The sequence below is a fragment of the Hippocampus guttulatus genome, chromosome 6, assembly GCF_054856545.1.
Source record: "Hippocampus guttulatus isolate MCC_2025c chromosome 6, RoL_Hgut_1.0, whole genome shotgun sequence".
Lineage (NCBI taxonomy): Eukaryota > Metazoa > Chordata > Actinopteri > Syngnathiformes > Syngnathidae > Hippocampus > Hippocampus guttulatus.
The window spans coordinates 3,786,895-3,803,586 of NC_141266.1; the positions used below are offsets into that span (position 1 = coordinate 3,786,895).

Here is a 16,692-nt window from a genome sequence, read left to right on the forward strand (position 1 = left end):
TTTGCAGAATACTAAACATTATCTATGGAGCTGTGTGTAACCCTTGAGGGTGGTAATTAGGATAACTGCTAGGCCATTTGGAATGGATGTTGTACAGTGCTTCTGTATATATGAATATAACTGCGAGAGAGAAAGAGAAGAGGAAAAGAGAAGGAGAAGAGAGAGGAATGATGGCTGAAGTCTAGATCGACCTCATTTCTTAAGTGAACAGAAGGTTTGCTTGAGACAGAAGTGCTTTCAAAGCAGATCATTTTCTTCAGGCTGAATATCATAGTTTCAACTCAATACACACCTTTTCAAGAATGCGTAATTAATGAAAGATCATTTACGTTCTATGCCTAAAGAAAATGTTTCGCCAAACCTCCACCCACTTCGTTGCTAGGTTTCCGACACCTCTACAATTTCAAACATGTTGTAATTATACAGATATCAAAATGGATCATGTGGCTCACTTAAGTCCCGCTGTGCCTGCTTTTGCCGTACTGTGTCGGCATCACCAGGGTGCTCAAATTCTTTGACTAGCATTATAATAATGTGTAATGCATATGCGCTGTAAAAATAAAAATCATGCAAATGTACTATTTAATTAACATACCACATCCCGATATTGATTTATTTACTCTTTGTTTCTAACTGCATGACCAACATACTGTGTATGGTATCTGCATATTCACTTAAATCACTTTTATGATATCCAAGCCATACCAAAAAAAAAAAATGTTTGCTGCACTTATGATGGCTTTTTCTTTATGAAACCGAATTTTAACAAATTGTAATGTTTAATTGTCCATCCCATCTTGTCTTTGTGCTTGTGCTAAATGCTGTATAGTCTGAATATTTGTTTTCTTTTCAACAGTAGCGACAGAAAAGAATTCACATCAGCAGACTAAAGAAATGATCCAGTTGGTGCTGCAGACTTTGCACTGCCACCTGCAGCACTGTCCCATTTAAATCTTTTCATTAGAGGGGTAGTTGTAGTTTGAGTTTTTGAGTGAAATCCTCCATGTTTTATTTTGTGTCTCCGCACTTTTCCCAGCCTTGGTTTTGCTTGATTTACGTCTTGAGTATCCCTGCACCTTTAGTGTTAGTGCTCTTGACCGGAAACACTGTTACAAATAATTAATACTGTCCCATTATATTTCCCACAGTGGTGATGTGTGTGACGCCTCCATCCATCCCTAACAGCCTATTGGAGGGCTCTGTGTGGGAATGGGGGACCAGTGTGAGTTACAGCTGTCTGTCAGGCTATGAGCTGTCCTTCCCTGCTGTTCTCACCTGCACTGGGAATGGGACGTGGAGTGGAGACCTCCCTCAGTGCCTGCGTGAGTAATAATCAAATCATTGTCACATGATGTGTGCAGAAGTCCCTAGAGGGAGTTCAGGACTGCAATGTTACATGGTTGTTGCACCTTGTCACTCTGTGTCAACGGGACAAGTAGAATGAATGCCTTTTGCCAGCTATGAGTTATGTATCAACAAGCAATTTGACAATATGAGGCATGCCATGTTGTTTAGATAAGATAAGATAAGAAAACCTTTATTAGTCTCTCAACGGAGAAATTCCCAATTCACAGCAGCAAAGTTATTTAGCCTACATTATGTGTAAAAGCTGTGTCAGATTGCTGCAGCACCTCAATTTAATGCATGGTTGTTTGAACAGTCAAGAAAATCACATCACATTAGCTCCCTTATTTCAGAGCTGGGGGAGGGGGGGGGGGGGGTTCACGGGTTTCACAACTGTTCCTTCTATTTTTATTTAAACCTTGCACACCAATTTGTTTCAAGGTCAAATGTAAGCTCGAACATCAATTTTAACCATATTTTCCAGGTGTTCATTTGTCTTCTCTGGGGTAAAATGTGACTATTTCTTTGCTGCTCACTCTTTTGGAGGTTTTCCAACTTAAAGGGTTACTACACATATGTACGCCATTTACATTACTAAAAATTGAATACTTTTTTTGGTAATTGATCAATATCTTCTTGGACATTTAATAACTTTAAAATTTTGAAGAATAATATAGCTGGCCACCATGTTCATGAAACAAGTCACTAGATAACGCATCATGTGCCAAATTTAGACTAGACTGCGCAATGATATACACACTGCTACATCAAGCGGAGTGCATCTATTCTGTTAATGCTGAAGGAATGAAGGCATATGGTTCCCAGCCAATACTATGTAATAAGTCTTTCGAGTGAGATTCCAATTTTGAAAAATGCAGGGTGAAATGGTCTTTTGATGGCACAAAATACGTTTTGGAGAATGAGTAGACCAGGAAGTGCAGCAGACATGGTGCTTGTTTGCTAATGAGCCACAAACACATGGACAATGCGGGAATTAATTTATCTGCACACCTTGCGTGCGTGATGAACAAAGTGCTGCTTTGCTCCGGTGTCTCAGCGACTTAATTTACGAGTGTAAGTGTAGACTCCACTTCATTGCACAGATGCACACTTTATGGATGTAACAACCAACAGGCCGCTACCCGCACCGGAGATGGCGGAGGTTTTAGAGCAGGGGTCCCCAACCGTCGGGCCGCGGACTGGTACGGGTCCGCGGGTCATTTGGCCGCACAGAAAGAATAAATAACTTACATTCCTTCTGTTTTATTCATTTCGGAATCTGAAAAATGTTTTATTTTGAAAAATTACCGGATTCTCTGTTATGTCAATCTACAGTATGTCACTCTTGACGCAGGTGAATGTGCGCTTCTCGGTCACGTGATAGGAAATGAAATCCAGGAGCTAGCAAAATTGATAAAAAAACAAACGCCTTTGAAAAGTTTTTTTTTTTTTTTTCCGGAAGGGGAAAAGGCCCAGCCAGGAGACAGAAGAGGAGCCTATGACTTTAAAGAAAGAGAAGGCTACATTTAATAGACAGTATCAGGAACTCTATTTCAAATACGGCTTTATCTCAACGGGAGATTGACACGCACTAAGCCTAGTCTGCATAATAAGCGGCGATGGTGAGTCGTATTTTTCATGCACTTTTTATTTGCGGCATATCTTATTTTGAAGGCATGCTTAAACGTTACCATAGCGGCCAGAGAATGTTGCGGCCAGATAGGACGTACCTCGTGTCATGATTCGTGTTTATTATCATGTTTCAAAAATACCACACTTTTCATGCAGGCCATATCATATTATATTGCTGTTATACTGCTTCAACTATCTGACTGACTATTGTGACTCTTGCTTCTACTCTCCAGCAGCTAATGGGTCCTGATCATTTTTGTTATGGAGGATTAAAGGATCCAGAAACTGAAAAATGGCAATTAAATCTCATTAACAAATATGCCTCTCGCCTTAGCTAAATCACTCATAGTCACTCCAGTCAAGTTTAATAGATGTTTGAACTGCAGAATTGAAAGAATGATAATCCACATGTGTTCATCTATCGCGGGTGTTGCTCCAACATAATTTAAAATGTTGCCCTTGGTGAGCAGCAGCACTTGACTCCATTTTCCTTTTACGTCTCTGCTCGTGTTCAGTATTCATTTACTCAACATTTAATATCGCCTAGCTAACCAAGATGAATGTCTGCCCAGTGTGACTGTTCAAGTACAGTCAAAAAAACCTTGCTTCACACTTGCCAGTGCAAATGATTCATCTATATTGGATGTTTGCCTTCAGCTCATGTAACACGTGATTATTGTTATGATGATTAATCTTTTATCTCTGCCTTTGCAGCCAAATTCTGTGGTGATCCTGGTACGCCTGTGCAAGGACTGCGAGAAGGACGCAGCTTCATCTTTAAGTCAGAGGTCACATTTAATTGCATTGCCCCCTTTATAATGGTCGGATCAACAACACGCTTGTGCCAGGAGGACGGCACCTGGAGTGGATCTCAGCCACGCTGCATTGGTACTAAACACCTTTTTAACCGTGAATATTCATTAATATGCCAAGATACAGTATGTTATTTTGTTTATCTTCACTCAGTTCAACGGAGGTTAAATCATAAAAGTATTGTAAAATGTTAGAAGCCAGGAAATAAAGCCCATAAATATACTGCTTATTTGTGCATCATCAATTGCTGTACTGGATTTTCTTACCCTTCAGCGAATGCTACTTGTCCTCGTCGTGAGTTTTTTTGTGTTTTTTTTTTTTTTTCAGAACCCACAAGAACCACATGTGGAAATCCAGGAGTGCCTGAACATGGCTTCATGAATTACACAACTGGTTTTAAGGTAAATGAGTAAATTTTGTTTCAGCAAACACTGCACACAGTGTACTTCTTGAGTTGAAAAATAGTGAAGAGGATTGTAATTTTGTTGATTTTCAGATAGTGGGATGTGCTTATGCATTACAACAGGGTTGTCCAAACCAAGTCCTCGAAGGCCGCTGTCCTGCGTGTCTCACTAGTCCAACACACCTGATTCAAATGATCAGGATGATTATCAGAGTTTCAGATGATCATATGAATCAGATGTGCTTCAGCAGGAAGAGATGGAAAACGGCCAGCGGCCTCTCGAGAACCCAAGCGGAACCTGCCTGCATTAGAAACTCCAATTGCACTCAGGAGAGCACAGAATTTGGCTCAACTCCAAATTGTACACCTTCAGTTTTACCAACTGCTGGCTCATGCTGGAAATGTGCTCATTGGCATCTACCGGTATGTTAGTCACTGAGGAATTTTGTTTCAATTTTGCATCCGTGGGGTGGCGCGGAGGGCTTCCTCGGCCCACGCAACACGTAACACACACAGTCTCAAATAATAATAATAATAATAATATTAGTTGTTACATAGTGTAGCTTATAACTCACATACAAAAAACAGTACAGAACATTTTAAAAGCATTCATTCATGTCACCACATTCACATACACTAAATTTATCATTTTAAAATCATTTAAACACGTATGGGGCAGCCCGGTGGTCGACTGGTTATCGCGTCTGCCTCACAGTGCAGAGTTGGAGGATTTGATTCCAGCTCCGACCTTCCGGTGAGGAGTTTGCATGTGGAGTTTCCCCGTGCCTGTGTGGGTTTTCTCCGGGTGCTCCGGTTTCCTCCCACATTCCAAAAACATAGGTGGCAGGTTAATGGAACACTCAAAATTGTCCCCAGGTATGAATGTGAGCACAGATGTTTTTTTTGTCTGTGTGTGCCCTGTGATGGGGCGGCAACCAGTTCAGAGTGTACCCCGCCTATTGCCCAAAGACAACTGGGATAGGCTCCAGCATGCCCCGCGATGCTCATGAGGATAACGGGATAGCAAACGGATGGATGGATGAATTAAGGCTGCCTTGTTCTACTAAAATTAATGTTTATATTGCCATTTTCAAAATGATGAATATTTGCAGCGAAGAGTGCCTTTTTTTTTTCTATTCAACCACACAGGCTTATTTCTTTTTTAATACTTGTTGGATTGGCGATTAATCGACTTAATGTTTTTTCTTTTTTTTCATCACATCGATCGATATATGTATCATGGTTGAATAATATAGGCATGAAATGACTATCTTGCCTCATCAGAGATTGTTATTTGTGTAGGGGCAATATTGTAATATGGTAATGGGGCATACCGAATGCCTTGCCCAAAATGTTTAGGAAAACAACGCGAACTAGCAAGCATGTACCTGTAGTGTTATGTATTCTATGTAGGATTTTGTTCACCTTTTCAGGAACAGAGGTGAATTTTGTTTGGAAACAGCAGCACATTTTATTCATATTCTATTCTGTGTCAATTGTGATATATATACTGTATATATATACAGTATATATATATATATGTATATATATATATATATATATTTATATTTATATTAGAGCTGTCAAACGATCGAAAACGAACGAAAATATTTAATCTAATTAAAAACGCAACTGTCATCATTACCTTAAATTAACTGAAAATCAATCGTGATAACTCATGAATTTTTTATCGTTTCTGAATTTCCTTTTATTTATTTATTTTGTCCTATTTTTCCCCATTTTAATGCTCTCATCAACATGGAATCACGAATCAGTGTTCTATGTGCAAAATGCAAATATTTACTGAAATACCAATTTCGATTTTCAATTTTACATGAACATTTTTCACTTGGAGCAGTTATTCACACATAATCTCTCACACAATATTACTGTTCATCAACAACAGTGAAAAAAATATTTTGTCACACAACAGCTGCTTTAACAGCTCTTTTTGTGGAATCAAAACAGAGCAATATAACATTATAAAGTGCACATATAAGGTAAACTCGTACTCAGCCTATAGTGGATTTAAGCCATGGTTGCATACTTCGTTTTTCTCAAGTTTGCTTTGAACACAGCAGTCAGGCTATGTTGATTCTGTTGGTCCTTCTTGCGCGGAAGTCTCTCTATGGTTTTGTATAGACATCATTTCAGATGACTACACTTGGTTTGAGGCACAACACAACACTGGAGACGTTTTACTTTCAGTGTGGTCGCTAGGTCGCTACCACTGCACCGCTGAACCCTCAACATGCCTGAGCGCACCGTCGCTGTAAGACGAACACAGAGAAGCTCCACCCCCATAATTTATATGGACACGGAACACAGTAACCTTCCAGAACAAAATAGTTCCAAACAAGTAACAATCGTGTCAGTGGCATACATACTCATGCCTGAGTACGAATGGTACTCAACAGAATGTCTGCTCTTTATTCACCAGAGGCTCATCAACCTCGTCTCTTATTTCTCTCCCGAAACAGTGTCTTCTCTCGCTTGGTGTACCTTAGCCTTCTCCGCTACGTACAATCTCTGTACACAGCTTGTAATGGAGGCGCTCGCTGGCAATCCGTAGTGGAGTCGTTAGATGCAATGCGAATGATTTCAGCTTGAGTCTGGCGGTGGACAATGTTGACAGGCTTGCATGCAGTAGCCATACATTTAGCTCTGGCTTTAGCAAATTTGTTCTTCGTCGTGTTATCCATTTTCTTCGCTTTGAAATGATCCATAGCTGTCTGTCTTAGACGAGGGGGCGGAGTACTCACATCAACTGTGTGCTTGGCCATTAAGTGGTATTTCAGAGTCGACGTGCTATGATGATAGCTCAGTTTACGACTGCAAAACATACAGGTAACTTTGGTCTTGTCAGTGGAACTATCCGGCAACTTTTTAAAAGTAAACTTTCCATTCATAAACTCTTTAAGTATCCAATTTTGGTGTCTCGCGCTGCCGCGGCTGGCAAAACAGACATGCATTTGTGCTCGTGTGTGTCCATGTGTGTGTGTGTGCGTGTGTCTGTGTTAATCAGCTCAGACCGAGCACAGCCGAGCAAAGTATATATATTATGACCACCGCCACGGGCTCAGCACTTGCCCTGATATATGTTCAGTTGGTGTATTTCAATTGAATATCTTCTTGTTGCTTTTCAGTGTCACTTTAAAGATAAGTGAAAACATTATCTTTTAGGGATGTCTCTATTGCATTATTTTATCACCCGAGTCTGAATCAGAGTCTTTGGTTTTAAGAATCTGCTGAAACTGTGTCCCGATCCGATACTGAGGCAATGCATTAAGAAAAAAAGTGTGCATCAGACTTTTCTCAAATTCATCTAGAAATATACATCTCCATCCATCTATTATCTGAGCCAGTTGTCACGCGAGGACCCAAATACAGACATGACACGGAAGCTGAAATGTAAAAGTCTATATCTACAAAAATACAAAGTAACTCGAGAGAGCAGAACTGGATGCAGAAGACACGGATGATAACTGACACTCCCATTGGGAGAAAACTCGACATACTGACCACGTGTCAGTGAGTAATCGAGTTTATATACTGTGAGAAATCTACCTTACATGACAGAATAAAGGCCCAAAGCATAAAAGCGCCACAGCAACTGAAACAGCGAGGAGGAACAAACAGTCACAGCACCGCTTATCCTCACGAGGGTCGTGGGCATGCTGGAGCCTATCTCAGCACTACACCCTGGACTTGTCGCAAGCCAATCGCAGGGCACGCATTGACAAACAACCACCCGTGCTCACAATCATACCTAGGGACAATTTAGAGCACTCAGTCAATCTCCCATGCCTGTTTTTGGAATGTGAGAGGAAACCGCAGTACCCAGAGAAAAACCAGGCTGGCAGAGGGAGAACATGCAAACTCCACAAATGAAAGCCGGAGCCGGATTCAAACCCACGACTGCTGCACTCTGAGGAGGACGGGCTAACCAGTCGATCATAATGCCATCTGCAGCTCTAATTGTCAGTTTAAATTCCCATATTTTTGTTGTATTAAAGATATAATGTTAGGTTAATAGTGGGTGTCAGTTTTCCTTTCTTTTGTTAAGCACTAAATTTGATGTTACACATATTGAACAATTAAAAATGTGTCTTGATCCATCTCAGTCATTGCTTTTGTCTGTCATATATTATTGCCTCAAACAAGGTGTACGTCTTGAAAGCAATTGTATAAATGAAGATGTATTGTATTGGATCATCCTGAATCTCTGTGGGTTTTTAGCATTAAAATGATCAAATACAGGAACTATAGCCATGGCATTTACGCGAATTGAAGGTAAACTTTAAACCTAGTCCGCATTAATGTGGAGGATGCTTTTTAAAAATGTATTTTTATGTAATCATGTAATGCCTGAGGATGCAAATGGCACCAATTTGGTGGAGTGGCCCATATAAACTTTGACATAAAATGAAGGTATCCTCTGTTTGCGTGATTCTTTCAATGCTAAACAATGCATTTAATCGTGATAGACTTGAGCAAGTTAAGGGTCAAAACAGTGCTTAGTGTGGGACTTCTCTCATCTGAAAATGGCACTATTGGTTTATCCATCCATTTTCTGATCCACCATCCTCATGTGGGTCACAGGCGTGCTGCAGCCTCTCCCAGCCATCTTTGGGCAGTAGGCGGGGGACACCCTTAACTGGTTGCCAACCAATCGCATACATACACACACGAACAACCGTCCACACTCACACGAAGGGACAATTTTGAGCATTCAATCAACCAACCATGTATTTTTTTTTTGGAATGTGGGAAGAAACCCGGATGGTACTACCCAGAGAAAACCCACACAGGCATGGGGAGAACATGCAAACTTCACACAGGAATGCTGGGGCCTGGAATTGAACTCTGCACCTTTTCACTGTGAGGCTGACTTGCTAACCAGTCGACCACCATGCCGCCACTATTGCTTTATGGCCTTGTTAAATCCAACCAGTGGGGAACAAGCTTGCTTGTCACCAAATAATTTACACTCGTTAAACTTCTATTTGACGTGAAGTCGTTTGGAAGTGTCACATGTGTCACAAACCTGTCTGTCCCTCTCTCATCTCTTTGATGATGCCATTTAGCGATGAGGCTTCTTTATATCAGGCAAGGCAGACGTATTTAGGAGTATCTTGCGGCTTGTCTCTCCCTCCAAACAATCTGTGAAGTCAAACCTGCGCTCTGCCGCTGCATGCAAGGGAGCTGAGTGGAGGCATGTGTTTGCTTGTATGTTTGTGTGTGAGTGTTTTTGTGTGTGTGTGCATGCAGCTCTGTTAGTCTCACTAACTAGACCACAAACTAATAAAAAACAAACAAACAGAAATGTAACATTGAATAATATAAAACTAAAGTAGTATGTTGTATTTTGCAAATTATTTGCACACTTGGATTATTTTTGTAGTTTTTGGATCCCTAAATGTTTAGAAAATGAATAAAAGTGATATTTTTCACCAAATAGCGGATCGGTTGAAAATCACGTAATCGGCCCCGATTTCCGATTGGGAAATCTCAAATTCCTAGCAATCACCAGGATATCTGATAAGGCATGGATCTCGAAGTGAAGGCAGAAGTAAGGTAGCTTTGTATTTGGATAGCCATTCCAAAGATTTATCGTTCGCTGCAACCCTCACATCACACAAAATCATTTCACAAAACGTATTGTGGATCGCTTGTTTTTTTTGTGTGCTTGTGTCCAGGTGGGCAGCAGAGTGGACTTCGAGTGCCAAGAGGGACACATCCTGCAGGGCTCCATAACCCGCCTTTGTTTACCAGATCTCACATGGACCGGGACCCAGCCTACCTGTGTCCGTAAGTACCCCTTCTTTACGCTCCTCAAAGGCATTTTAAACCATTTTAGCGACTGCTTGAAAAAAATGATAATGATCAAACTTTTATGGCGTTAATGGAAACGTCTTGAAATTCTGAGGCTTCCTCCATAGCAGGACATCTTCACCCCCTCCGCATTCAGATTGCAAATTAATGGTACTTGTGCGAAGCCATCACTGGCTAATTTTCCCAAACCTTGTTTGAGTCCTATGTCCTTGATTCACTTGTTGCCATGGAAGTTTCTGCCTCCACCTTCTGTCCTGCTCACAGATCTGACCATTGCCAACTAACTCAAGCAGGCCAACCTCTGTTACTCAAGCAATCTTACTACTGTCACCATTTGACGATGCACATACAGTGGAGAGGTCATAAGAGCTGTGTGATGAAAAGGGCTTTCACATGATACCAAATCTTGATCTAACCCGTGTGTCAAACCCACTTACATTTTATGGAGATTTTGTGCTGAGGTGACAGATATACAGTTTTCCAATGACTCCATTCCATTTTTTGCATAGTGTGTGTGTGTGTGTGTGTGCGTGCGTGCGTGCATGCGTGTGTGTGTGGGGTACACACATAGCAATTTTTATCATCGTATCCAATGTTTTAAATCTAAGAGACCCCACGCATGACGAGAAAAGCAGTTCTTACTGGTTTTATTGTATTTCATGTGCACAAGATGCCCAATACAGCACATCACACAGTCAACACAGTACATGTGATATTTCCTTCCCCAAACCAGATGTCTGTTACAGTGCCAAGACTAACCGATGAAAGGCAGCATGTTTCCACAGGCCATCCTGAGTGCTAAAATAAACGTAAAATATGTGTACATGTTTGAGGGTGGTACAAGCGAGCAAGACATCTTGTGGTGTTGCCAACTTTGCGAACGTCTCTATAGTTAGTGACTTCTGCAACCCCTCTCGCATCTATTTTTCAAGAGAGACTCGCCACAATGCCAACAGTGGCCCCCATGTTTGCAACATTCTCATTTCCTGCACAACACAGGGAAGAAGGTCAGGAAGATTTGCCCTTATAATACACACAATGTAATCTTCAGTGCTTTGTGGGTTTTTGGAAAAAACGGTATTTATTCCAAAAATTTTGAATAATAATTATTCATTTAAAAATAAAAGACATATGAGCAGGCATATTACGGAAAGATGCGTTGTTTCATGTTGATGTGTGAAAGCGTTTTCCCTGCATGCTGAATGATTCAGAGGCTTTGAACATGTCTGTACTGTACTGTAAATGCCATGGGCACTCATTCAAGGCGCGTGATTGGTTCCCGGCGAGACATCGACCAATGAGAGCATGACTGGATTTAGGCCATGAGCTGATTGGCTGCACATCATTGCAGCCTCACCCAGCATTTCCTTGGATTATGTATCTTCATGTTTTGTTTGTGATATTTTTTTTTGTTTCAGTGATCTTTTTTTATTTTTGGATTACTTAAGGTCCCTCCATGAGCATGGCACCATCAAAAGGGACACATTGTTTCAACGGCAGCGGGGGGTGGGGGGGGGGGGGGTCACCCGATACCCGGTCTGTATGCCTTTGAAGGTTTGCCAATCCGGTTAGCTGTTTTTAGACACGTCACAAGGAAGCAGTGACAGCCGAAACTGTCAGCTAGGTAAAAGTATTTTAAAAAATAAAATAAAAAAGACCATTGTCTGATAAAAAAAGAAACGTTAAACAATTTCAACTAATAAGAAGAAAAGATGAACGTCATAGCCCTTCATTATATCCATCCATCCATCCATCCATCATCTACCGCTTATCCGGGGCCGGGTCGCGGGGGCAACAGCTTTAGCAGGGAAGCCCAGACTTCCCTCTCCCTAGCTACTTCTTCCAGCTCTCCCCGGGGGATCCCAAGACGTTCCCAGGCCAGCTGGGTGACATAGTCTCTCCAGCGTGTCCTGGGTCTTCCTCGGGGTCTCCTCCCGGTGGGACATGCCCGGAACACCTCACCAGGGAGGCGCTCAGGAGGCATCCGAATCAGATGCCCAAGCCACCTCATCTGGCTCCTCTCGATGTGGAGGAGAAGCGGCTCGACTCTGAGCCCCTCCCGGATGACCGAGCTTCTCACCTTATCTCTAAGGGAGAGCCCGGACACCCTGCGGAGAAAACTCATTTCGGCCGCTTGTATCCGGGATCTCGTTCTTTCGGTCACGACCCATAGCTCGTGACCATAGATGAGGGTTGGAACGTAGATCGACCGGTAAATTGAGAGCTTTGCCATTTGGCTCAGCTCCTTCTTCACCACGACAGACTGATACAACGTCCGCATCACAGCAGACGCTGCACCGATCCGCCTGTCGATCTCCCGCTCCCTCCTGCCCCCACTCGTGAACAAGACCCCAAGATACTTGAACTCCTCCACTTGGGGCAAGATCTCCTCCCCGACCCGGAGGGGGCACTCCACCCTTTTCCGACTGAGGACCATGGTTTCAGATTTGGAGGTGCTGATCCTCATCCCAACCGCTTCACACTCGGCTGCGAAACGCTCCAGTGAGAGTTGGAGAGCCCTGTTTGAAGGAGCCAACAGCACCACATCATCTGCAAAAAGCAGGGATGCAATACTGAGGCCCCCAAAAAGGACCCCCTCAACGCTTCGGCTGCGCCTAGAAATTCTGTCCATAAAGGTTATGAACAGAATCGGCGACAAAGGGCAGCCTTGGCGGAGTCCTACCCCCACTGGAAACGATTCCGACTTACTGCCGGCAATGCGAACCAAACTCTGGCATCGGTAACAGCCCGTACCAGGGGGTTCGGTACCCCATACCCACGAAGCACCCCCCACAGAACTCCCCGAGGGACACGGTCAAACACCTTCTCCAAGTCCACAAAACACATGTAGACTGGTTGGGCGAATTCCCACATACCCTCGAGGACCCTGCTAAGGGTGTAGAGCTGGTCCACTGTTCCACGGCCGGGACGAAAACCACACTGCTCCTCCTCAATCTGAGGCTCGACTTCCTGACGGACCCTCCTCTCCAGCACCCCTGAATAGACCTTACCAGGGAGGCTGAGGATTGTGATCCCTCTGTAGTTGGAACACACCCTCCGGTCCCCCTTTTTAAAAAGAGGGACTACCACCCCGGTCTGCCAATCCAGAGGCACTCCCCCTGTTGACCACGCGATGTTGCAGAGGCGTGTCAACCAGGACAGCCCCACAACATCCAGAGCCTTGAGGAACTCCGGGCGGATCTCATCCACCCCTGGGGCCTTGCCACCGAGGAGCTTTTTAACCACATCGGTGACTTCAACCACAGAGATAGGAGAGCCCACCTCAGAGTCCCCAGGCTCTGCTTCCTCCAAGGAAGGCGTGTTGGTGGAGTTGAGGAGGTCTTCGAAGTACTCTGCCCACCGGTTCACAACGTCCCGAGTCGAAGTCAGCAGCGCCCCATCCCCACTGTACACAGTGTTAGTGGTGCACTGCTTCCCCCTCCTGAGACGTCGGATGGTGGACCAGAATTTCCTCGAAGCCGTCCGGAAGTCGGCTTCCATGGCCTCACCGAACTCTTCCCACGCTCTGGTTTTTGCCTCGGCGACCACCGAAGCTGCGTTCCGCTTGGCCAGTCGATACCCGTCAGCTGCCTCTGGGGTCCCACAGGCCATAAAGGCTCGATAGGACTCCTTCTTCAGCTTGACGGCATCCCTTACTGCTGGTGTCCACCAGCGAGTACGGGGGTTGCCGCCACGACAGGCACCAACCACCTTACGGCCACAACTCAGATTGGCCGCCTCAACAATAGAGGCACGGAACATGGTCCACTCGGGCTCAATGTCCCCCGCCTCCCCCGGAACATGGGAAAAGCTCTGTCGGAGGTGGGAGTCCTTCTGACAGGGGATTCCGCCAGACGCTCCCAACAAACCCTCACAATACGTTTGGGTCTGCCAGGACGCACCGGCATCTTCCCCCACCATCGGAGCCTACTCACCACCAGGTGGTGATCAGTTGACAGCTCCGCCCCTCTCTTCACCCGAGTGTCCAGAACATGCGGCCGCAAATCCGATGATACAACTACAAAGTCGATCATCGAACTGCGGCCTAGGGTGTCCTGGTGCCAAGTGCACATATGGACACCCTTATGTTTGAACAAGGTGTTCGTTATGGACAATCCGTGGCGAGCACAGAAGTCCAATAACAAAACGCCACTCGAGTTCTGATCGGGGGGGCCGTTCCTCCCAATCACGCCCCTCCAGGTCTCACTGTCATTGCCCACGTGAGCATTGAAGTCCCCCAGCAGAACAAGGGAGTCCCCAGCAGGAGTACTCTCCAGCACACCCTCCAAGGACTCCAAAAAGGGTGGGTATGCTGAGCTGCTGTTTGGTGCATATGCACAAACAACAGTCAGGACCCGTCCACCCACCCGAAGGCGGAGGGAGGCAACCCTTTCGTCTACCGGTGTCAACCCCAATGTACAGGCACTGAGCCGGGGGGCAATGAGTATGCCCACACCTGCTCTGCGCCTCTCACCGTGAGCAACTCCAGAGTGGAAGAGAGTCCAACCCCTCTCGAGAGAACTGGTACCAGAACCCAGGCTGTGTGTGGAGGCAAGTCCGACTATATCCAGTCGGAACTTCTCTGCCTCACACACCAGCTCGGGCTCCTTCCCTGCCAGAGAGGTGACATTCCATGTCCCAAGAGCTAGCTTCTGCAGCCGAGGATCGGACCGCCAGGGTCCCCGCCTTTGGCTGCCGCCCAGCTCACATTGCACCCGACCCCTTTGGCCCCTCTCATGGGTGGTGAGCCCATGGGAAAGGGGACCCACGTTGCCTCTTCGGGCTGTGCCCGGCCGGGCCCCATGGGTGTAGGCCCGGCCACCAGGCGCTTACCAACGAGCCCCACCTCCAGGCCTGGCTCCAGAGGGGGACCCCGGTGACCCGCGTCCGGGCAAGGGAAACTTAGATCCATTTATTGTAATCATCATCAGGGGTCTTTGAGCCGTGCTTTGTCTGGCCCCTCACCTAGAACCTGTTTGCCATGGGTGACCCTGCCAGGGGCATAAAGCCCCAGACAACTTAGCTCCTAGGATCATCGGGACACACAAACCCCTCCACCACGGTAAGGTGACGACTCACGGATATTATATTGTTATCCAATTTAAAAAACTATTTCTGGTCCCCATTAAGCGGGATTACTGTAATACATTATGACAACTCGTTCCGGTGAATAACAGCCATTGATATGAATAGGTAGACAGGACACACACCTGCGTGCATATGGCGATGCTGAGCTAATGTCTATACATTCAATTACCTTTGATGGGAAAGTCACCCCAGTCAACATAGGCCACCACATGTGATCCTGCTGTAGTCTACTACATGTCTGTGACATCAGCGGTAGAACCCGAAAATTCTTCGACCAGTCTCTGTCTGCTGATTGCACCACAATACCCTTTACTGGCACTGTGGCCAATGCCGGCCAATTCTGGAACTAACAGATTATGACAGCTCCCGTACAAAGGGGCAATTTGAGTGGACTGGACAATATTTTCTGTCCGTTAAATCCGGAGTCTATGGGTTACTCAGAACCGGGTCTGTTAAATCAAAGTATCAATGTCATGACAACTCTCTTTAAAAATTTATTGTAATTTTGTGACAACGTATGGGAACCACCTGTAATTGTCTGACACCCGACTCACTTATCATTCAGAGGCAAAGGCCTTTGATGCATTACAATTTCCTTACTTCCTGTGTTAGTAGCAGCTATCTGGCTCTCATCCATCAACTGTGGTGACTTGAAAATGTTGATAGATTTTCATCTGTCCTTATCCTGTCATTGTTGCTGCCTAAATGGTGAATAGAAAGGAGAAATAGAACAAATATATACATTCACAAGGAGGAGACCTTAGAAAATGGACCATACTGCTACCTGAGTATTGATTACCGTATTTTCCGCACCAAAAAGGCTTCCATTTTCTTAAAAGCCCACCGAGCACCTTAAAATCCGGTGCGCCTTGTGTATGGACATTACAGTAATACGTTGACCCCAAGATGGCTCCTTGCTGGAGAAATGCTTACAATGACATAACTTGCTGTTGGTTCAGTGAACTGTGTCGCTGCTTTATTAAATATGTTTTTTGTTGCAGCTCCGAAAAAAGGAGAGCTGTGGTGTGTTGTTTGTTTTTTTAAACACACACTTTATTCATGGTTTTCACAGTCTCAACAAATACAGGTACGTCTTTGTCCGTCTCCGTCCCTTCTCTTCTTCCGTTCGACTCGAGAGCCGTTCATGACCGCCTCGGAAAAACCTAAATTAACTATTCCTTCAATGAAATTACGAAAATTGAAAATAATGCATCAAAACAGAAAATCAAGCAAGGAAAACACATAATAAATTCTATAGCCCCACTACAGAATTTATTTTGTGATTTCCTCATTTGTGAATATAGTACACAACAAAGGAATAAATAAACACTTTTGAGGCAGTCCAGTCTCCTCCAATTTAACTCAACTCAACTGTATTTATAGAGCACCTTCAAACAGCCATTGCTGCATACAAAGTGCTGTACATGGAGCAACTAACATATATACAACAATAAAGCAATAATCAGTAACAAAGATGGTAGTGGGCACCAAAAAGTAAAACTAAGATCAAATTTACTGACATCTGATCGTTCTGTTGCAGCTACGGGGCTATAGAATTTATTTTGTGATTTTCTCTT

At 44.4% G+C, this 16,692-nt stretch overlaps 1 protein-coding gene across 1 annotated transcript in view; it reads left to right on the top strand.

Moving 5' to 3' along the window:
• The window catches only part of LOC147203323 (CUB and sushi domain-containing protein 3-like), a 299,067-nt gene that overhangs the window by 246,899 nt on the left and 35,476 nt on the right, over positions 1-16,692 (top strand). The window contains exons 54-57 of the mRNA XM_086114399.1: positions 1,149-1,322; positions 3,691-3,864; positions 4,117-4,190; positions 9,892-10,003. Of these exons, the coding sequence (XP_085970525.1) occupies positions 1,149-1,322; positions 3,691-3,864; positions 4,117-4,190; positions 9,892-10,003 (534 nt within the window). The remainder of the gene's footprint in view (positions 1-1,148; positions 1,323-3,690; positions 3,865-4,116; positions 4,191-9,891; positions 10,004-16,692) is intronic.